Genomic DNA, 19763 nt, shown 5'->3' on the forward strand with positions numbered 1-19763 from the left:
TCTTTCTCCTCCTCCTCCTTCTTCTTCTCCTCCTCCCTTCCTCCTCCTCTCCTCCTTCTTCTTCTTTCTCCTCCTCCCTCCTCCTTCTTCCTCCTCCTCCTCCTCCTCCTTCTCCTCCTCCTCCTTCTTTCTCCTCCTCCTCCTTCCTCCTCCCTCCTCCTCCTCCTCTTCCTCCTCCTCCTCCTCCTTCCTTCTTTCTCCTCCTTCTCCTCCTCCTCCTCCTTCTTCTTTCTTCTCCTCCTCCTCCTTCTCCTCCTCCTCCTCCTTCTCCTCCTCCTCCTTCTTCTCCTCCTCCTCCTTCTTCCTCCTCCTCCTCCTCCTCTTCCTCCTCCTCCTCTTTCTTCTTCTTCTTCTTTCTCCTCCTTCTTCTTCTTCCTCCTCCTCCTCCTCCTTCTTCTTCCTCCTCCTCCTTCTTCTTCTTCTTTCTCCTCCTTCTTCTTCCTCCTCCTCCTCCTCCTCCTTCTTCTTCTTCTCCTCCTCCTCCCTCCTTCTTTCTCCTCCTCCTCCTCCTTCTTCTTCTTTCTCCTCCTCCTCCTCCTTCTTCTTTCTCCTCCTCCTCCTTCTTCTTCTCCTCCTCCTCCTCCTCTCCTCCTCTTCCTCCTCCTCCTCCTCCTCCTTCTTCTTCTTCTTCTTCTCCTCCTCCTCCTTCTCCTCCTCCTCCTTCTTCTTCCTCCTCCTCCTCCTCCTCTTCCTCCTCCTCCTCCTCCTTTTTCTTCTTCTTCTTCTTTCTCCTCCTCCTCCTTCTTCTTCGTTCTCCTCCTCCTTCTTCTCCTCCTCCTTCTTCTTTCTCCTCCTCCTTCTCCTCCTCCTCCTCCTTCTCCTCCTCCTCCTCCTCCTCCTCCTCCTCCTCTTCCTTCTTCTTTTTTCTTCTTTCTTCTTCCTTTTTTTTTTTTTTTTTTTTGCGGACCCTGTTAGCTAAAGAGGTCTCTGCTGATCCTGTTCTCTTGTCTTCCTTGTTTTGGAATGACGGCAGAGGCAGGTGGTGGATCCTGTGGAAAGAGTGTGGGTTTTGATGACGCAGGCCCTGGGTTCAAGCCCTGTCTCTGTCTCTTGGTCTAGTTATGTCTAGAGTAGCAGTTCTGCTGCTCTAAACTTGCCTTAATGATAAGGCAACAGGTACAGAACTGTTCTGAGAGTGAAATGAATCCAGGGACCCGTGAAGGCCCACCTTCCCATTCCTGGGAAGTGGGCGTTATGGTCAGGCTGCCCTATTAAGAGAAGTCAATGGATTGGGAAAAAGTGGTTTTAGCAGCTGGCGGGTGTGTGTGTGTGTGAACAGCAGGTGTTCTGGGGATAAGGAGCCAGTGGGGTCCTGGGTTGAAGAGTTGGCAGGGATGGGAGAGCACAGTGCATGATATGCTTGGCAGGGGAGCAGGGAATGCTTGGAAGGGGTGACTCTCAGAAGTGGGAAGGGGGGCCCTGGAGGGTGAGTGGGGGGCGGAGTGGGGAGAGACCTGGTTAGGGAGGGTGCATTCAGTGGTGCCAGAAGAGCACCCAAGAGGAGGGTGTGCTGAGCCAGTGACCAGCAGACCATGCCACAGTGGCCTGCTGGAGCATGGTGGATTGCTCACCCAGGGCCTTGTGTGGCACCTGTCAGAAGTTAGGTGTGGGGCTGGGAATGTGGCTCAGGCGGTAGCGCGCTCTTCTGGCATGCGTGCGGCCCGGGTTCGATCCTCAGCACCACATACCAACAAAGATGTTGTGTCCGCCGAGAACTAAAAAATAAATATTAAAAAAAAAAATTCTCTCTCTCTCTCTCTCTCTCTCTCTCTCTCTCTCTCTCTCTCTCTCTCTCTCCTCTCACTCTCTCTTTAAAAAAAAAAAAAAAAAAAAAAAAAAAAGAAGTTAGGTGTGCTGGGAGATGCAAGGGCTCACATGCACGTTGGGTGTGTGTGAAAGGGGGAGCTGCCCCAGGGCTCACATGCATGTTTAGTGTGTGGATGGTTAATATTTGTGTTATTTTCTTTTTAGTAATAATGGACAAGTACCAGGAGCAGCCTCATCTGTTGGACCCACACCTTGGTAAGCACTGAAACTCATGATTTTGTTGGTTCAGGTGCAGGTGACCACAAAGTCCTGTGAATGGGGATGGCTCCTGTGTGTGCTGCTCCCAGAAGATACCGGGGTGAAGTGTCCACGGTGCAGGTCTTATTTGCTGGGATGCCTGGTAGCTAGTTCTAGTGCCCCTTTGGTGTGACTTGAAGTCTAGGTCTCACTTTAGTTTGTGCACAGATGTGTCTGAGCTGCTTTCTCCTGCTGCTATTTGGGAACATGTCTTTTCTTCTTGTGTGTGTCTTAGTTAGTTAAGTCTGGGCACAGGGTGTCCTGCTGGTAATCATCACACGGATCCCCATTCCATCCCCATAGCAGCTAAGGAGAGTGTCTGCCATCTCCATTTTTATAGATGGAGACACTGATCCGGACCTGCAGTGTATGTCTTTAAATATTTGACCATTTCATACAGATTAATTTTTTTTCTTTTTTTCCTGGTCCTGAACCTGGGAAGGAGAAGATAGCCCTGGTGACTAGGTTGGAGAGGCAGCAGGGGCAGGTGCATAGGCTCACGTGGGGCTCTGTCACTCAGGGGTTGGTCTATGGCTGGAGGATGGGGTGTGCAGACCTGTGTGAGAGACGCCCTGTGGTGTGCACGTGCTCATGTTGAATTTCTCTTCTCCCAGTGATAGGATTCTCAGGTGGGCCTTGTGAACTCACCTGTTTCAACCCCCTGTGTCCCGACCTGCAGTTCCCTGAGGATTGACATGCTCTGGGCCTTTCTTCCTAGGTGGAATGTTTGTAGACAGACAGCTGAAGATGTTCTCCTACAGTACAGGGACATCACTCTGTGGTTTTGTGGTCACTGCTGTGCTCCTCTTTCTTTTGTGCCGAGTTAGATGTTGGCTGTCTTTAGTGATCCTTGGGGTCTTAGCTTCTCTCTGAGTCCTCTACTTTTTGGTCTCTTGCACGACGATGAAGTTCTTTACCTTGTTTTTTTTTTAAATTTTTATTTATTTATTTATTTATTTTTTTTAAAGAGAGAGTGAGAGAGGAGAGAGAGTGAGAGAGAGAGAGAATTTTTAATATTTATTTTTTAGTTCTCGGCGGACACAACATGTTTGTTGGTATGTGGTGCTGAGGATCGAACCCGGGCCGCACGCATGCGAGGCGAGCGCACTACCGCTTGAGCCACATCCCCAGCCCTTGTTATTTATTTTTAAAAAATTCTTTTTCAGTTGTAGATGAACACACAGTATCTTTATTTATTTTTATGTGTAGCTGAGGATTGAACCTAGTGCCTGGCATATGTGAGGCAAGCACTCTGCCACTGAGCTACAGCCCAGCCCTCCACCTTGTTTGACTGTTGGGTTACCTTCTTGAGAGCTCGACTGGAGCCCTCAGTGCTGGGTGACTTGCTTTTCTGCCTGAGGGGCATTGTGCAGCCCCTCTTGCCCTCTCCAGGCCTGCTGAGCCGTTGTTATCAGGGCTGGCTCCCAGTTCAGCTTCTAGCTTTCCCTCTCCAGAGAGGGTTGTCCAGTAGGACTTTGTTCACTGACAGAATGGTCTAGATCTGTGCTGTCCCCAAGGCTGGCACTAGCTACATGTGGCCTTGAGCACCTGTGTATGTCTAGTGTGAATGAGAAACTGAATTTTTTTCTAAAAGTTTTTTTTTTTTTTTAGAGAGATAATTTTTTAATATTAATTTTTTAGTTCTTGGCGGACACAACATCTTTGTTGGTATGTGGTGCTGAGGATCGAACCCGGGCCGTACGCATGCCAGGCGAGCACGCTACCGCTTGAGCCACATCCCCAGCCCCAAAGTTTGTTTTTTTTTTAAAAGATGGACACAATATCTTTATTTATTTATCTATCAATCTATCTATCTATCTACTTATTTATTTAATGTGGTGCTGAGGATCGAATGCAGTACCTCATAAGTGCAAGGCAAGCACTCTGCCGCTGAGCTGTAACCACAGCCCTGAGAAACTGAATTTTTCGTCTGACTTAAATTGAAAATACCAATGTGGCTAGGTCGGTAGGATTGGTTGCTGCAGTGTAAACACCTACGCTTCACCCCTTGTTGGACCACCAGTTGTGCCTGCCTTCCAGCGTCTGGGCAGTCTTCTTCCCTTCACTTATGCGTTTACATATTTAGTTCTTTTTTTGGGGGGGCGGTGCGCCAGGGATTGAACCTAGGGGTGCCTAACTCCTGAGCCACATCCCCAGTCTTTTCATTTTTTATTTTGAGTCGGGGTCTTGCTAAGTGACTTAGAGCTTCTAGGTTGCTGAGGCTGGCTTTGCATTCATGGTCCTGCTGCCTGAGCATCTTGGGCCTCAGGGATTACCGGTGTGTGTAACCAACCTGCTGTACGACTTTAGTGTTTTCTTTTAATATAGTTTCACTTGTTATGGACCTTTATTTATTCATTTATTTATATGTGGGGCTGAGAATTGAACCCAGTGCCTCACATATGGTAGGCAAGCACTCTGCCACTAAGCTACAACCCAGACCTATCTTTAGTTCTTTAGAACTGCAGGTTTTTTTCTTTTTGTGCTGCTAAGGAATCAAACCCAGGGCCTAAGCACGATACCAACTGAGCTATGTCAACAGCCCGGTTATCTTTAGTTGGGTTTTTTTTTAATATTCTTAAGTTTTAGGTGGACACAATATCTTTGTTTTACATTTATGTGGTGCTGAGGATCGAACCCAGTGCCTCCTTCATGCCAGGCAAGCACTCTACCACTGAGCCAAAACCCAAGCCCATCTTTAGTTCTTGATGACTCTCTTACTGGGCCTCTGGGGCAGCAGAGAGAAACTGTTCCTTCTGTACGGGTCATTGGCTCTCTAGGCCCCCAGTGATTGTGCAGGGGTTGTGAGATCTGTCCTAAACTTTCTGAGCCAGGGAGTTGCTTGCCCTCTGCTGATCCCTGAATTTCTCTTTCCTTTGGGACAGTGTTGGTGTGAAGGGCTGGTCCTTTCCTTATTTAGGACAGACATGGATGGGCTCCTCACTGCTTCTGTGAGTGTAGTTTCCAGTGTGTTGTAGCAGCAGTGTGAGGGTGGACGGGCAGATGTCCTGTGAGGTGGTAGGTGGTGGAGATTCAGCAGTGTGAGGGTGGACGGGCAGATGTCCTGTGAGGTGGTAGGTGGTGGAGATGCAGCAGTGTGAGGGTGGACGGGCAGATGTCCTGTGAGGTGGTAGGTGGTGGACATGCAGCAGTGTGAGGGTGGACGGGCAGATGTCCTGTGAGGTGGTAGGTGGTGGAGGGGCAGCAGTGTGAGGGTGGACGGGCAGATGTCCTGTGAGGTGGTAGGTGGTGGACATGCGGCAGTGTGAGGGTGGACGGGCAGATGTCCTGTGAGGTGGTAGGTGGTGGAGATTCAGCAGTGTGAGGGTGGACAGGCAGATGTCCTGTGAGGTGGTAGGTGGTGGAGAGGCAGCAGTGTGAGGGTGGACGGGCAGATGTCCTGTGAGGTGGTAGGTGGTGGAGATGCAGCAGTGTGAGGGTGGACGGGCAGATGTCCTGTGAAGTGGTAGGTGGTGGAGAGGTGGCAGTGTGAGGGTGGACAGGCAGATGTCCTGTGAGGTGGTAGGTGGTGGAGATGCGGCAGTGTGAGGGTGGACGGGCAGATGTCCTGTGAGGTGGTAGGTGGTGGAGATGCGGCAGTGTGAGGGTGGACGGGCAGATGTCCTGTGAGGTGGTAGGTGGTGGAGAGGCAGCAGTGTGAGGGTGGACGGGCAGATGTCCTGTGAAGTGGTAGGTGGTGGAGAGGCAGCAGTGTGAGGGTGGACGGGCAGATGTCCTGTGAGGTGGTAGGTGGTGGAGATGCAGCAGTGTGAGGGTGGACGGGCAGATGTCCTGTGAGGTGGTAGGTGGTGGAGATTCAGCAGTGTGAGGGTGGACGGGCAGATGTCCTGTGAGGTGGTAGGTGGTGGAGATGCGGCAGTGTGAGGGTGGACGGGCAGATGTCCTGTGAGGTGGTAGGTGGTGGAGATGCGGCAGTGTGAGGGTGGACGGGCAGATGTCCTGTGAGGTGGTAGGTGGTGGAGATGCGGCAGTGTGAGGGTGGACGGGCAGATGTCCTGTGAGGTGGTAGGTGGTGGAGAGGCGGCAGTGTGAGGGTGGACGGGCAGATGTCCTGTGAGGTGGTAGGTGGTGGAGATGCGGCAGTGTGAGGGTGGACGGGCAGATGTCCTGTGAGGTGGTAGGTGGTGGAGATGCGGCAGTGTGAGGGTGGACGGGCAGATGTCCTGTGAGGTGGTAGGTGGTGGAGATGCGGCAGTGTGAGGGTGGACGGGCAGATGTCCTGTGAGGTGGTAGGTGGTGGAGAGGCAGCAGTGTGAGGGTGGACGGGTAGATGTCCTGTGAGGTGGTAGGTGGTGGAGATGCAGCAGTGTGAGGGTGGACGGGTCAGTGTTCTCCGACGGGTGAGGTGGTGGCCTACCATCTTCCCAAAGCTGGGTTCTGGCAGACTTCCGTGTGCTCCTTGCTCCCTGCAGTGAATGCCTTCGCCCTCTTCCTCAGTGTGTGCTGGTGTTCTGCGGTGGATGTGGTCTTGCCCTCCTGCTTTGGGCTGCGTTGCTGGTGGGAGTCTGCAGCCCTTGGGGCCGTGGGCCAGTGTTGCTGAGCAGTCCCTCTGTCTGCCGTTCTCCTGCTGCTCGCAGCCTCCCTCGCAGTCTCTGGGGCTTCCTGTACTGCTGTCTTGTGTCTGGGTCCTGGAGCAGTCGAGGCACCTGTGTGTGGTCACCTGCGTCTTCTTGGGGGTGTCTTGTCACAGCCCTGAGCGTGAGGCGCCCTGCACCTCCTCTGCGCCTTGTCTTGGCAGTTTCCCAGAGAGGCGTGTAGGCCTGTGGGTTTAATTATACTTCCTCTTTCCATGAAGGAAAGTGGTTTTACCTCCTTGCCAGGATACTTTGGATCTTTGAAATCTCTACTTACACAAAGTTGCCTGTTAACGAGAAAAGAGGCATAGGTTTTTATTATTATTATTATTCTCATCTCATTTTGTAGTTTCCAGGCAAGGGTGAAGTGTTTGCTGCCTGTACCCTTAAATTTGTGTAGTGCTTGGTGAATGGTCCACCCCTGTTTGCTCTTGATATTTGTCTCATTCTGTTTTTTTTTTAAATTTTTTTATTAGTTATAAGATGGATCTTTATTTGTTTATTTATATGCCTCACACATGCTAGGCAAGCCCTCTACCACTGAGCCCCAGGCCTAGCCCTTGCTCTGGTTTTTTAATGACTCACCTTATAGAATCACTGCAGTAGTCTCACAGTCTCTGAGCAGGGCCAGCCATGCTTTGCAGATTGGGAAACTGAAGCACAGCTTTGAAGGGTTGGGCAGCTTCCCCGTGTTACACAGCGAGTGACCAGCTAGTGACCACCGGCCAAGCTTAAATCCCCAGAGTCTCTGGTGGCCTCAGGCTTCCTCATGTGAATGCTGGAGTCCTTGTCGTGGTTGGCTGCAGGGAAGCCACTGGTGCCCGACTGGGGATCTGGCTGTGTTATGGCACTGCTGCCCAGGCCTCGTCTCCTAGCAGCCACAGCTCAGCGGTCAAGGGAGGGCACAGTGCTGGTGCTGTCACTATGGGCCATGCTGCCTTTCTGCCCCGACCTGTCTGATGGACCAGGCAAGGACATGTACGAGGAGCTGCCCAAGGCTGTGTGTGTTCTGTCCCCCACTGCCCTCCCAGAGGACAGTGATGCTGGTTCTTTCATGGCCCACGTTTCTTTGCTCTGCTGTTGCCTATTTTTTTCAGTACTGGGGATTGAGCACTGGTGCTCCGCCATTGAGCTAGGCCCCCAGCCCTTTTTATGTTTTATTCTGGGACACAGTGTCCAGCTGCTTTTGCTTTTTAAAGACGTGCCGCGAGGAACTGAAGTGTTAAAAACCTTGGGTGGGCAAACTACCCCTCCTTTGTGCCTGGCCTGTGCTGGTACCTTTAGGAGGTTGGTTTGTTGAGTGATTCAGCAGACCCTCCCCTGCTGGAAGGCCCACTTGAGTCTGTGCCCACTCAGCCCGGCCCGCAGAGGGCTGTTTCTGAGGCCACACTGTGCTCAGGCTCCTGTCCTGGGCTCCAGCAGCTGCTGTGTTTCTTCCAGCATCCGCCTTCTTGTGTGCCAGCCCTTTTGTTCATGCAGAGAAGCTTCAGAGTGACTTTGCTACCCATACCTGGAATTGACAGGTGTGCAGATTTATGCAGGGCAGGTGTCTGTAGGGGGCTAGGTTTCCTGGAAACAGTGTTGTCTTCCTGATTATTCCAGTCCTTTATTTCGCTCAGTAAAGTTTGGTAATTTTCTTTAGAACTTTTAGAAATTTTTTTAGATTAATTTCTAGATTTTTTTTTTTTTAATCTTTCATTGTTCTTGTGAAACAGTTTCTTGGGGGTACTGGGGATTGAACCTAGGGTTCTTTACTGCTGAGCCACATCCCCAGTCCTTTTTATTTTTTATTTTGAGATAGGGTCTTGCTGTGGTGATGAGGGTGGTGTCAAACTTGCCATCCTCCCCCACTCAGCCTCCAGAATTGCTGGGGTGTTTATGGCTGATTATACCTGGCATCCAGCAAAGATACGTTTTGTATTCTTGCTTTTTTAACTGGCAACATTATAACAGAGAATATATGTATCAATACTTTTTCCTGAAAAACCACACCGTCTTTGCCTCAGAGTTCAACTTTGAAGTGTACTTGCTGGGTGGTCCCCCCATGTCTCAGTCCCTGCGACCACTGCTGGATCTTTGCAAGGCCTCAGCATTTCAGAGTAGAACCCTGTAGCACGAGGTCTGTGGTGGTGGCTGATTTCCCAAGCATTGTGTTGGTAAGTCTCACTGTGAAAGGAAATATTTACTTTGGAGGTGTTGTGTTTTGGTTGTTTCTTTTAGGTTTTCTAAGCAGGTAAATAGTTATCTAGTTTGTGAATAATTCCAACTTGATCTTTTATCCCTGGCTATACATTTTAATCTTTTAAAAATTTTCGGATTAACATCATTGAGCTATAACTCAATGTATAATAAAATGCATCCCTTTTGAGAGTGCCTTTTGAATTTTAGCCCGTGCACGCCCCACCTTTGTCTAGGTATAGAGCATTTCTGTTATCCCAAAGTGTGCCTGGGTCCTCTGAGGCCAGCTTCTCCCCTGGCCTGGACCCCACCTGTGGGCTTGCTCTCTGCAGACCACTTGACCTTTATACTTCCTGGAAGCTTCCTTGAAGGAATGTCCCCGAGGGTTGTCAGTCTGCCTCAGCAGTCTGCTCCTGCCTCTGCTTGAGAAACTGTTGGTTTGTTCTGCTGCCCACTGGTGGATGTTGGCCAGTCAGGCTTGACATCACCTTGAGTGATACCTTGGACCTTCATGGGCCACCTTTGGGTGCATGTGTGGTCTCGTTCTCTTGGCTGACCATGTCAAGCGCCCCCACCTTCTTGCAGACACCACTCTGCGCTGTCGCCAGCAGCACGATCCTGCTGCTCTGCCTGCTGTCCGGCTCTTGGTATTGTCTTTCTGATCAGGCCTGTGCGGGTTGTCTCCTTTGGGTTCTGGGGATTGAATTCGGGGCCTCGTACGTGCTAGGCCAGTGCTCTGTCAGTGCTGGCTGTTGTTCTTCATCTATTGAGATTCATGAAGATCTAGGTGTGGGCCAGGCACAGCGGTGCACGCCTGTCATCCCAGCGACTTGGGAAGGAGAGGCAGGAGGATTGCAAGTTCAAAGCCAGCGTCAACAACCTCATGAGAGTCTGTCTCAAGATAAAAAGGGCTGGGTTGTGGCTCAGAGCACCCTAGTTTCCATTCCAGTACTGTAAGGGGTGGGGAGCAGGAATGCACGTTGTCCCAAGGTGCCTGCCCTTCCGGAGATGGCCTAGGTGAACACACGTTTCGGCTACTCTGCCTATGCTTGGTCATGTGGGTTGTTAACCTTGAACCATCCCTTTGTTCTCCACCCTGTTTTGATGTCATATTGACGTTTAATTTTATAGCAAATGCCTGATGTCTCTTTCTCTAGAGTGGATGATGAACTTGTTGTTGGACATGGTGCGAGATAAGACGTCCCCAGCTGCCCTTGTACATCTGGCTTTTAAATTTCTCTACATCATCACCAAGGTAATATTTGCATAGACTGAGAGTTGACAGAATTTTTCTTAACATACTGGTCAAAAGTTGCTCTCCAGAGTGTCCTGCTGAGGACTGTGGTCTCTGCAGGTCTCTACCTGGGAGCTCAGGTCTCAGTGACCTGGGGCATCCTTTGTCCCAAACAAAAACTTTCTTATGAGGAAAAAGCAGAAAAACTGGGTGGAAATGGAAGTGCTGCTTGTACTTTAATGCAGGGATGAGCGTGTTGGGAATCTGGCCTGCAGACCCAGGTCCTACTTCCTGGCAGGCTCCCGGTGGTGCCCACCTGGTGGCCCACACAAGGGGAGTCTGCCGGTCCCACCCTGGGAGTGAACCTGAGCTGGCTCTGCATGGGGCTTATGGTGGCTGAGGCCACACATTGCAGTATTCCTGCAGAGGTCCTCGCTGGCAAGAGAAACTGTAGATGTTTATGGAAGCGTTAGTGAGTCTGGGGATCTTTGATGCTTGTGGGGATCTACTCCTCAGGACTGTTGGGACAATCATGTGAACAAGGTAGAAGTGGCTTTTTTGTATCGTGTGTATTTCTGACCAGCTACAGAGCTTTGTTGGCTGATCTGGGTCAGAACACATTTAATGAGTGGGCTGAACTGGGAGGCAGAGCGCTCCTGAACTGTTCCTTTGATTTTGCTAAGTGGTGTCACTGGGATGTGACAATTCCCCTACATCACTGGGGGCACTGAATGCACAGTAGGGGGGCTAGAAGCCTGCAGGCAGCCCTGTGCCTCAGGAGGGCCAGTGGCAAGGCTGACCCTTTCTGGCCTCTGGGAACCTGGACTCCAGCAGGGCTGTGTGCCAGCTGCAGAGCTGGGGGAGGCGTGAGCCTGTGCAGGCTGCACTCTGTCCCCACAGGCACCCTTGAGCGCCGGGCCAGGGAGCCCTGCTGGAGTGATTTTTGATGAGAGGAGGAAGACCATGTTGTCACTGTGTATGTGATCGGTGTCTTTTTATTTGGTAGGTTCGAGGCTACAAGGTATTTCTTCGTTTATTTCCTCACGAAGTAGCTGACGTGCAGCCTGTGCTGGACATGTTCTCGGGTCAGAACCCTACAGACCACGAGGTGCGCACTGCCCCCCCCCCCCCCCCCCCCGCCCACTGCTCTCCGTGGGGCAGCCCCTCCTGCCTCCCTCACTCTGCCTGGTTTCCTATCATCCCCCTCTTCTTTTGACGTTCCCTTTAGTATCTACTTGTGGTGCTTTCAATTCTTCTCCTCTGAAGTGTGTCCTTTACAAAGAAAAGATACACTTTTAGCCTGAGTGTGACTGTGCTGGGTCCCCGAGGCCCCAGGGACTGACTGCTGGGGAGGACTGGAGGACCAGGACTCAGTGGATTCATTCCTGGGGGTGGTGGTTGCAGCCAAGCACACCAAGCCAGTCCGCAAGGGGAGGGTGCGGGGCAAAGCCAGGTTGCTGCTGCCTGGAGGGCACAGGGCATGGGCCACCCCCAACAGCATGTCCTGGCCACACGGGTGGGGCCTGGTCCCAGCCGAGCGCATGGGTGTTTGCTGGGGCTCGTCGTGCAGGCACTGGTCTGGCTGGTGCCAACTGCAGAGCTGGAGGAAGGCGGGTGCCTGTGCAGGCCCCTCCTGAGGCCCAGGGCTGCCTGTGGGCTCCTGGCCTACACTGTGCGTTCAGGAAGGTGGCTGTGCCTGCTGGAGACTTGCTGCTGTCTTCTCCTCAGGGCCTCTCTCCTTGCTGCGGCTGGTACCTGTGGAAGGCCTGCACAGCTGGTGCGGACTCTGGTTTTTTATTACTGAAATATAAGCCTTCCTTTCCTTTGTTTTGTGCTTTGCTGAGTGTTGGGGTGGAACCCATAGCCCCTGGGCACTGGGCAAGGGCTCCACCAGGGAGCTGCACCCTGGCTCCCGGGCATCCCTTTGTGGTGCCAGTCGAAAGTCTTCTCTTTACTTTTAAGTCTTTTCATCTGTCTCTCCTTTTCTCAAAAGGCCCATGTGCACCAGGTACAGTGGCACATGCCTCTAATCCCATCAGCAGCTCAGGAGGCTGAGGCAGGCGGATTGTGAGTTCAAAGCCAGCCTCAGCAACTTAGTGAAGCCCTAAGCATCTCAGCAAGACCCTGTCTCCCAGTAAAATACAAAAAAGGGCTGGGGATGTGGCTCAGTGGTTGAGTGCTCTGGGTTCAATGCCCGATACCAAAATAAAGGCCCAATTACATTTTGGATAGGATTCTTCTGTGTTCATTCTGTCTCCTGTCTGTGCGTGTGGTGGGGACATAGGAGGATGTGGGGCTGAGGATGTGTGTGCCCCAGGCTCTGGTCAGTGGTGTGGAGGCCTGGGCCAGCTTTGGAGGAGCGCAGGCCCGCTGTCTCTGACAGGGCCCTCTGTGGCTTGACTTCCTAGACCTGGGAAACGCGCTACATGCTGCTCCTGTGGCTCTCCATGACCTGCCTCATCCCTTTTGATTTTTCACGTTTTGATGGGAACCTCCTCACCCAACCTGAGGAGACACGAGTGTCCACGATGGACCGCATCCTGCGCATAGCTCAGGTGAGTGTGGCTGTGCCTTTGACCTGCCTTGAGGTTGTGTTCATTCAGCGGACTTTGGGCACTTTTGTGTTTTCTTGAACTCTGTTTTCCAGTGAGGTAAGATCCGCTCACCCTATTTTGAATTTGGGATGATTGGGTAGAGCCCAGGGTGACAGGGCAGCAGATGTCTTTCCTCACTGGCAGTGCGGAGACTTGGGCTAGGCCCAGCCGTGATGCAGCAGCAGTATTAGGTTCCACCTCATATTGGGTTTTCAGCATCGTACAAGTAACAACGTTCAGTTATTTTCTAGGGAAACCTAGAAAATGAAGAGAAGCAAGAATGTTAAATTCTGTCAAATTCTTGCAGGCCTACCTGGCTGTCAGTGACAAGGCCCGAGATGCGGCTGCTGTCCTTGTGTCTAGGTAAGTCCTGGAGATTGCTGGCTGTGTTTGTTGATGGGCGGTTTGCGTGATGTTGGTTGCATGTGTCTGTCAGTCCATGCAGAAGGACATCTGCACCTGCCATGGTCACGCGAGGCTGGCCTGGGCTTGCGGAGTCACCCGATAGGTCTCGCCCAGGAAGCAGCCCAGAGTGTACAGGGAGTCCCCAGGCGTGGCTGCCTCCTCTGGGTCCTTTGAGGGTCCTTCTGCCTTTGAGGGTCCCTTCAGGAGCAGCTCATTCCAGGGTCAGAGATCTGAGTGCACAGGTATGTGGCTTGTGGTGGAAGTCCCCAGATATCCTGAGAGACAGTCTCTAGTCAGCTGGGTTGGCCACCAGGACGGGACCCAGTGTGAAGGCGAGGGAAGCTGGCGTGTGGCAGTTACACAAGTTGAACGGTTTGGGTTTTTTCTCCTGGTCGGTGTTGTGAATCCTGGTGGTGGTTTCTGCAGGGCAACGACTGGCACCTCTGCCTTGTGGGTCCTCCACATGGTGGCAGACGCTGGCTTTGTCGAGTGTTGGGGGCCATGAGACGCGTGACTGCTGTGCTCAGGAGTGGACCTGAGGAGGGGAGGACGAGCCTCGGCAGGGCGCCCAGCTGTCGCGAGGGCTGAAGAGAGGGCAGGGTTCTTTCTGTTTACACGAGTGAGCGCTGTGGCCTGCTGCCCTGGAGCCGTGTGTCCACCTACACGTGGTCGCTGTGCTCATGTGCTGCTTCCAGTCTGTGCCCAGGACCAGCACTTGCTCTGAACACTCTGCCTACAGCCACCACCCTAAGCCACATCCTGGGATGAGTTCTGACAGTGGAGTGGAGTGAGAGTTGAGGGGTCTGAGATGGAAGTACTGCGAAGGTTAAGGTTGAAAGTCAGGGCGAGCCAAGAGCCCTCTGTTGGCCATGGGTGGGATCCTGCAGATGTTGCTGGCCTCCTTAGTGAAGGGTGGTATCTGTTGTGTGATTCTTATGGTTCCTCTTATGGTAGATCCATGCTGAGCTGGGCCAGGGAAGGGCAAAACCTGAATTTGGCTCACTCCTGGGTTCCTGCGGGAGCAGCCAGCCAAGCCTGGGCGCCTGGAGTGGGGCTGCAGTGCCACCTGGTGCCCAGCAGCTAGTGCGCTGTGCTGGAGCCGGTGCCTGTGGATCAGGACCCTCTAGGGTGGGCCCCAGGGTTGGTTGGGCAGGGGCAGCACTGCCAGAAGCCTTGGGGCTCCTTCTGACGAGCCTGTGGCTGCCTATGGGCGGGGAGAGTGGCCCTGTTGAGGCTCAAGATCACTCCCCGCTGTGCCTGCTTCCTGTTGGCTGAGCTCCTGATGCTGCCACCCCTGTGCTGCGGTGGTTCGGCAGGAGTGTGACTTCACGGAAACCCTGTAGCAGGGAAAACACACCTTTTTTCTTGATGGCCTCAATCTGGAGAATTAGATATTTAACTAAAAGCAAAGGTATGTTGGGCACACTGGCTCATGGAGGCAGGAGGGTCACTTGAGGCCAGTTCAAGGCCAACCTGGGCAACATGGCGAGACCTGTCCCCCTCCCCCCCAATAAAACCAAGGTGTGCTCCGTAGAAAAGGTGGAAATTCTGGAATATTGGGAAGCAGCTCGTGTGCAACTCTGGCTCATGGTGGGGTCTGTCACTGAACCCACAGGGCGGCACTCACAGTGTGCCCTCCCGCCTTTCCCTGGGTTCCACGTAAGTGCTGAGTGGCCCGCCAGCCGCCTCAGCTCCCCCTCATGGCGGTGCCAAGGCCGACTTGGTGTTCGCTGCCTGGCGTGTCTTGTGGGCGTGTGGCTGCTGGCTGTGAGCCTGGCGGGTGCCCTGCATCCTGATCCTGACTCTGGGCCTTTCCTTTAGTTATTTTGACTCTGAAGCCCAGCAGTCTCTGCCTGGGAGAGGTTTGTTCTCCCCTCGTAGGTCGAGCTGGGTTTCCGAGCTGCAGCCTGTGTGACAGGTCCTGGAGGCTGCCTGGGTGTTTCAGCACCAGTCTGAATGTTGCACTTTCCCGTTAATTCGTGTTGCTCTGTAACACGTGTGCACACGTGTGTTCTCACGTTGAGCAGGGCTTGCCACCTGTATGTGTTGTGCTTTGCTAAGGCGGAGTCAGTGCACCCGCAGCATTGGGCTGGCGGTGCTGTTGGATCCTGAGTGACCATGTCCCATGAGATGGCATTTCTTTTTTTTTTTTAAAGTATTTATTTTTTAGTTATACACAATATCATCTTTATTTTATTTATTTTTATGTGGTGCTGAGGATCGAACCCAGGCCTTGCACATGCTAGGCAAGTGCTCCACCACTGAGCCACAACCCCAGCCCGAGATGGCATTTCTTGAGACCGGAGCCCAACCGGGTCCCCCGGCCACTCTGAGAGAGGCCTGGCCCTGTGGCCAGGGTTCTTTTGGCCATTGGTAGAGCTCACAGGGCCCGTGCAGGTGATAGTGGAGATCGCTGTTGAGGCGGCTGTGGCCTGTGGTGTTGTGTTCTTTGAAAGAGCAGGGAGCTTAGGGTTCAGATTCTTCCAGAGAGTGGACAGCCCTGCTGGTGTGAGGCTTCATGTATGTGTCTGTGCGAGAGAGACTTTTTAACTTTTCATTTGTATTTTGGGCTTTCTGATGTGAACATGTGCTTCTGTGCTTTTTACAAACAAGAGAAACAGAGATAGTGACTTGCTTCAATCTGTCCAGCAGCCTTAGGTTTCTACCTGTAGATTCGTGTGATCTCACTTGAGAAGGGACTAAAGTTAGACTCAGGTGTGGAGGGGGACCAGACCAAGCTGGGTCTTGTGGGTCTTCCGGGGGGGAACCGGAGCAGGCTCCAGGCTGGGGCTGTGTGTGGTCCAGCCTCCACCACTGAGTGGCTCTGGGCCTCGCCCTGCACTTATTCTGTGCCCTGGGTGTGGCATCTGCTCAGAATGCCTGTATCTTCATCCTTTGGGGCTGAGGTCAGAGGGCAGACTGAGGATGCAGCCGGGACTTCCTGGTGACAGCAGAACCAGTGCCCAGGAAAAGAGATGAGTCTCAGGCCTTGCCCTAGAGCGAGGGGGTCAGGGGTCTCAGGGCCCCTTTCTGGATCCACCACATAGAACTCCCTGGATGAGGCCCTGGAGTCTTTTTATTTATTTTTTTGGCACCAGGGATTGAACTCAGGGGCACTTAACCACTGAGCCACATCCCCAGCCCTTTTTATTTTTTATTTAGAGGCAGGGTCTCACTACATTGCTTAGGGCCTCACTAAGTTGCTGAGGCTGGCTTTGAACTCGCCATCCTCCTGCCTCAGCCTCCCAAGCCACTGGGATTTTAGGCATGCGCCACAGCGTCCTGCGGGAGTCTGTCTTTCTGACTGCACACTGAAGTCAACCACAAGGCTTGCTGACCAGTGGGGGTCTCCAGGAGTGCACCGAGAACTGCGGACACCAGGACAGCAGTAGAACCTGGGTTTTCTTCCTGACTTGTGAGAGGTCGCGCTCTCCCACGCTCAGTCATAGCATGAGTGGTTGATGCTGCTGTCTTCCCTCACATGCACACAGCAGCCTCACCTGGGCACCCTCCAGGGCACATCCCCTCACTGGCAACCTGGCATGAATGTCAGGACCAGGAGGTCCCACAAGAATTGGACGTAGATGTTTGGACAGAGGGTGCCAAGCACCCAGGCATGTCCTGTGGGAAGGGCTGCCCAGAGGAGGTGGGGTCCTACCATTGGTGGGAAGTTCAGGGTGCCAGCTGTCCCTTTGGCAGTGGGTTCTGTAAGGGGCACGATCCATGAGGGTCCAGTGCTGAGCCGTGCTGTGTATGCTTGGTCTGAGCATCCTGGTTGTTGGAGGTGCCCCGAAAGGGTCTGTCACCAAGAAAGCCGCAGCCAACTCTGCCAAGGACTAGCTGGACAGCTGGTCGATGGATGGGGAGGCAGGGACAGGCAGCACCGAGGCCGTTTTGCCATTGCCTGGCGGCTCTAGCTCACTCCTCCCTGAGCCACTGCGTGGGGCTCCACACGGCCCCACATCTTGGGAGGTGGCCCTACACTGGAGAAGAGCTCAGACCACCTCTGGCTCCTCAAGCCCCACCCAGTCTACCTGGGGTCTGGGATACCAGGGCCGGGCCCCCTCCTCTTTGCCTCCCATTCCCCTGCCCCACCATCTTGCTGCTGGCACAGCAGAGCTGCGTAGGCACTCGGCGCCCCCCTCAGGTTTCCTGGTGGTCACTCTGTGCCCACTTTCTGGGGAGGTGGCCCCTCCTCCCCTTGCCTTGCTGGTCCTTCCTGATGTCCCCTGTTGGTGTTTGCTGTCTCTTTGGGTGTCAGCCCTGGAAGGGCAGGACTTGGTGCTGTGGCAGGGCCAGTCTGGAGCCAGAGTCAGAGAGCTGGGCACTGGCCTGAGAGCTGTGGAGGAGAAAGGGTTCTGGGGCTCCGGGTTCCTGGGAGAAGGAGGGTGGCACTCTGCGCTCTATTGGCCTGGGGTTGGGCTGGAAGGTGGCCCATGGCAGGTCTGTGGAGAGGTCCTTGGCGGAGTTGGCTTCTGGGTTGGGCTGTTGAGGATGTGGTGCTCTGAGGTCGAGGGCTGTGGTTGGGAAGAGGGTGGGTGGGCATGCCTGGTCCTGGTGGGGCAGAATGCCCAGTGGCCTCTGAGGCTTTGAGCTGAGTTGTGGCTCAGGAGGCAGGAGGTGGGGACTGTGAGGACCCTGTGGGGCTACGACTGGGCAGAGGAGCCGACACAGGGGCCCTGTGGGTCGAAGCCTAGTGTAAGGACAGGGGATTGGAGGGACGCCCTGAGGGCCTCGTGGGCCAGGGCGGCTGGTGGGAAGCTAGGGAACTCTGGGTGTGTTGGAGCCTCGTCACACGTCTGTGCCCTGTGCCCTCGCAGGTTCATCACCCGGCCTGATGTCCGGCAGAGGAGGATGCCTGGCTTTCTGGACTGGAGCCTCTGCATCTTGACCCGTTCCTCCTTCCAGACCATGGAGGGGGTCATAGCCATGGACGGGACTCTGCAGGCCTTGGTAAGCACTCCCACGAGGTGGCCCTGCGCTGTGCAGCAGCCCGGAGGTGGGCTGGACGATGGTGCTGGGATCCCTTTACCTCTCTCCCCCGCCGCTGGCCTGCCTCAGTTCAGAAAAGTGCTGTGGGGCCCCATCGCCACCAGGGGGCGGTGGTGCACGCAGAGTGCAGCTGGGGCCCTTCAGGGCATGCTGCCCTGGCTGAGTTTTGTCACAGCGCCCCCAAATGAGAGGTGGCTTGAAATCAGATTTTGTTCCTGTCTACATTTTAATATAGACCCTGGTGCCCTTTACCGTTCTGCTGTGCTAGTCTCGTGTGCCGAGGGCAAGGCCTTAGTGGGGATGTTCTGGAGGGGTGGCGGCCCCCCTTGACCTTGGGCTCTACTCCTCCTGCTCTTTGCTCTTTCTGTCACCGCCACAGGTGAAGAGCGGGTCTTCCTCCCTGGAGCTGAGGAGGCTGGCGGCCCCCTGAGGACAGCAGGCCTTGGGAGGTGCTCATGGAGGGTGTTTGCTTCCTGCCTGTGGGTCCCCGGGGGACTTGCTGCGGGGAGTAGGAGCGTTGCTGTGTCTGGCTGGACTTGGGGAGGGTGCCCAGCTCAGCATCTGTTTCTCTTCATGGTGTTGCTGTTGTCTTCAGGAGGCTCTCATCACAATGTGTGGGAAAGAAAGCCGACAAAATAGAGCATTCCCGTGTCCTAGCTCCAGTTGTCTCTACAGCAGTGTGCTGTGACAGCAGCTCAAAGTCAGGACGTAGCGGGCGCAGGGCACGCCTATAATCCCAGGTACTGGGCGGGCTGAGGGAGGCTGGAGGGTCACAAGTTCCAGGCCAGTCTCAGCAACTTACTGAGACCTTGTCTCTAAATAAAAAGGGCTGGAAGTGTAGCTTGGTGGTAGGGCATCCCTGGGTTTCAGTACCCCCTACCACAATAAAACAAAACGTGAAGAAAAGCTCCAAGTGTGACCTGCATACCGCCAGCAGAGGCAAGCGAACAGTGGTACGTCAGGGCTGGAACAGCCCCTGCCTGCTCTGTCACCACGTGGCTCTGTTGTCGGGCATGCGTCTCACTGAGTGGCTTCCTCGAGCCCTTCTGCCTGGAGCGGCCTCAGAGCTTCACTCCTTCTGTGGCTGTGAGTGGTGGTCTGTTGTGAGCAGGCGGCCATGCACTTCCCTGCTCGAGCTTGTGCCGGACCTCCTGTGTCCAGCTCCCTCGGCTGTCCAGCAGCAGTCCTTTCTGTGATGCTGGGAGGGAACCTGGTTTTCTGCACATGTTGGGCAAATGCTGTGCCCCTGGATTATATCCCAGCCCCTGGGCAGTCGCTCTGCCACTGGATCATACCCCAACCCTGAGAGTGGATTAAAACTTAGCAATATTTTGTTTCTAATGTGTTTTTTAAACTTGTGCATGTACACCATCAGGTTGATGAAATGTGGGGTGTCCTGCTTTTGGGGTTTGCAAGTACAGTGGGTAGCCTGCAGCCTGGAGGTGCTCATTCCAGCTGTGTGTGGGGTGGTGGCCAAAGAGGGTGTTATTCCAGTTTTTAGTCTAATTGTACAGTGGAGGTCAGTGCAGGCTAAGGTTGACCCTGAAGGGTGCTGGGGGTGGGGTCCCCACTCTGCACCCACTGTGCCTTTCTCCAAGGGACCTATGGGATGTCCTGTTATTTTAGTTTTGGGTACTGGGGATTGAACTCGGTGTGCTCTGCCACAAAGCTACATTCCTGGCCCTTTTTTCTACTTTTTAA

General features: G+C 53.7%; 1 protein-coding gene across 3 annotated transcripts in view; it reads left to right on the forward strand.

Annotated features, from left to right (window-relative positions):
- The first annotated feature begins 1869 nt into the window (after positions 1-1869).
- Positions 1870-19763, forward strand: part of TBCD (tubulin folding cofactor D) — a 103196-nt gene continuing 85302 nt past the window's right edge. For all 3 annotated transcript variants that reach the window (XM_081270689.1, XM_081270688.1, XM_081270687.1), the window contains exons 1-6: positions 1870-2022; positions 9995-10092; positions 11078-11179; positions 12480-12626; positions 12973-13028; positions 17891-18023. In XM_081270689.1, coding sequence (XP_081126815.1) covers positions 1926-2022; positions 9995-10092; positions 11078-11179; positions 12480-12626; positions 12973-13028; positions 17891-18023 — 633 coding nt within the window. In that variant the 5' untranslated portion in view covers positions 1870-1925. The remainder of the gene's footprint in view (positions 2023-9994; positions 10093-11077; positions 11180-12479; positions 12627-12972; positions 13029-17890; positions 18024-19763) is intronic.

The sequence above is a fragment of the Spermophilus citellus genome, assembly GCF_964194105.1.
Source record: "Spermophilus citellus genome assembly, chromosome: 17".
Taxonomy (NCBI): Eukaryota; Metazoa; Chordata; class Mammalia; order Rodentia; family Sciuridae; genus Spermophilus; species Spermophilus citellus.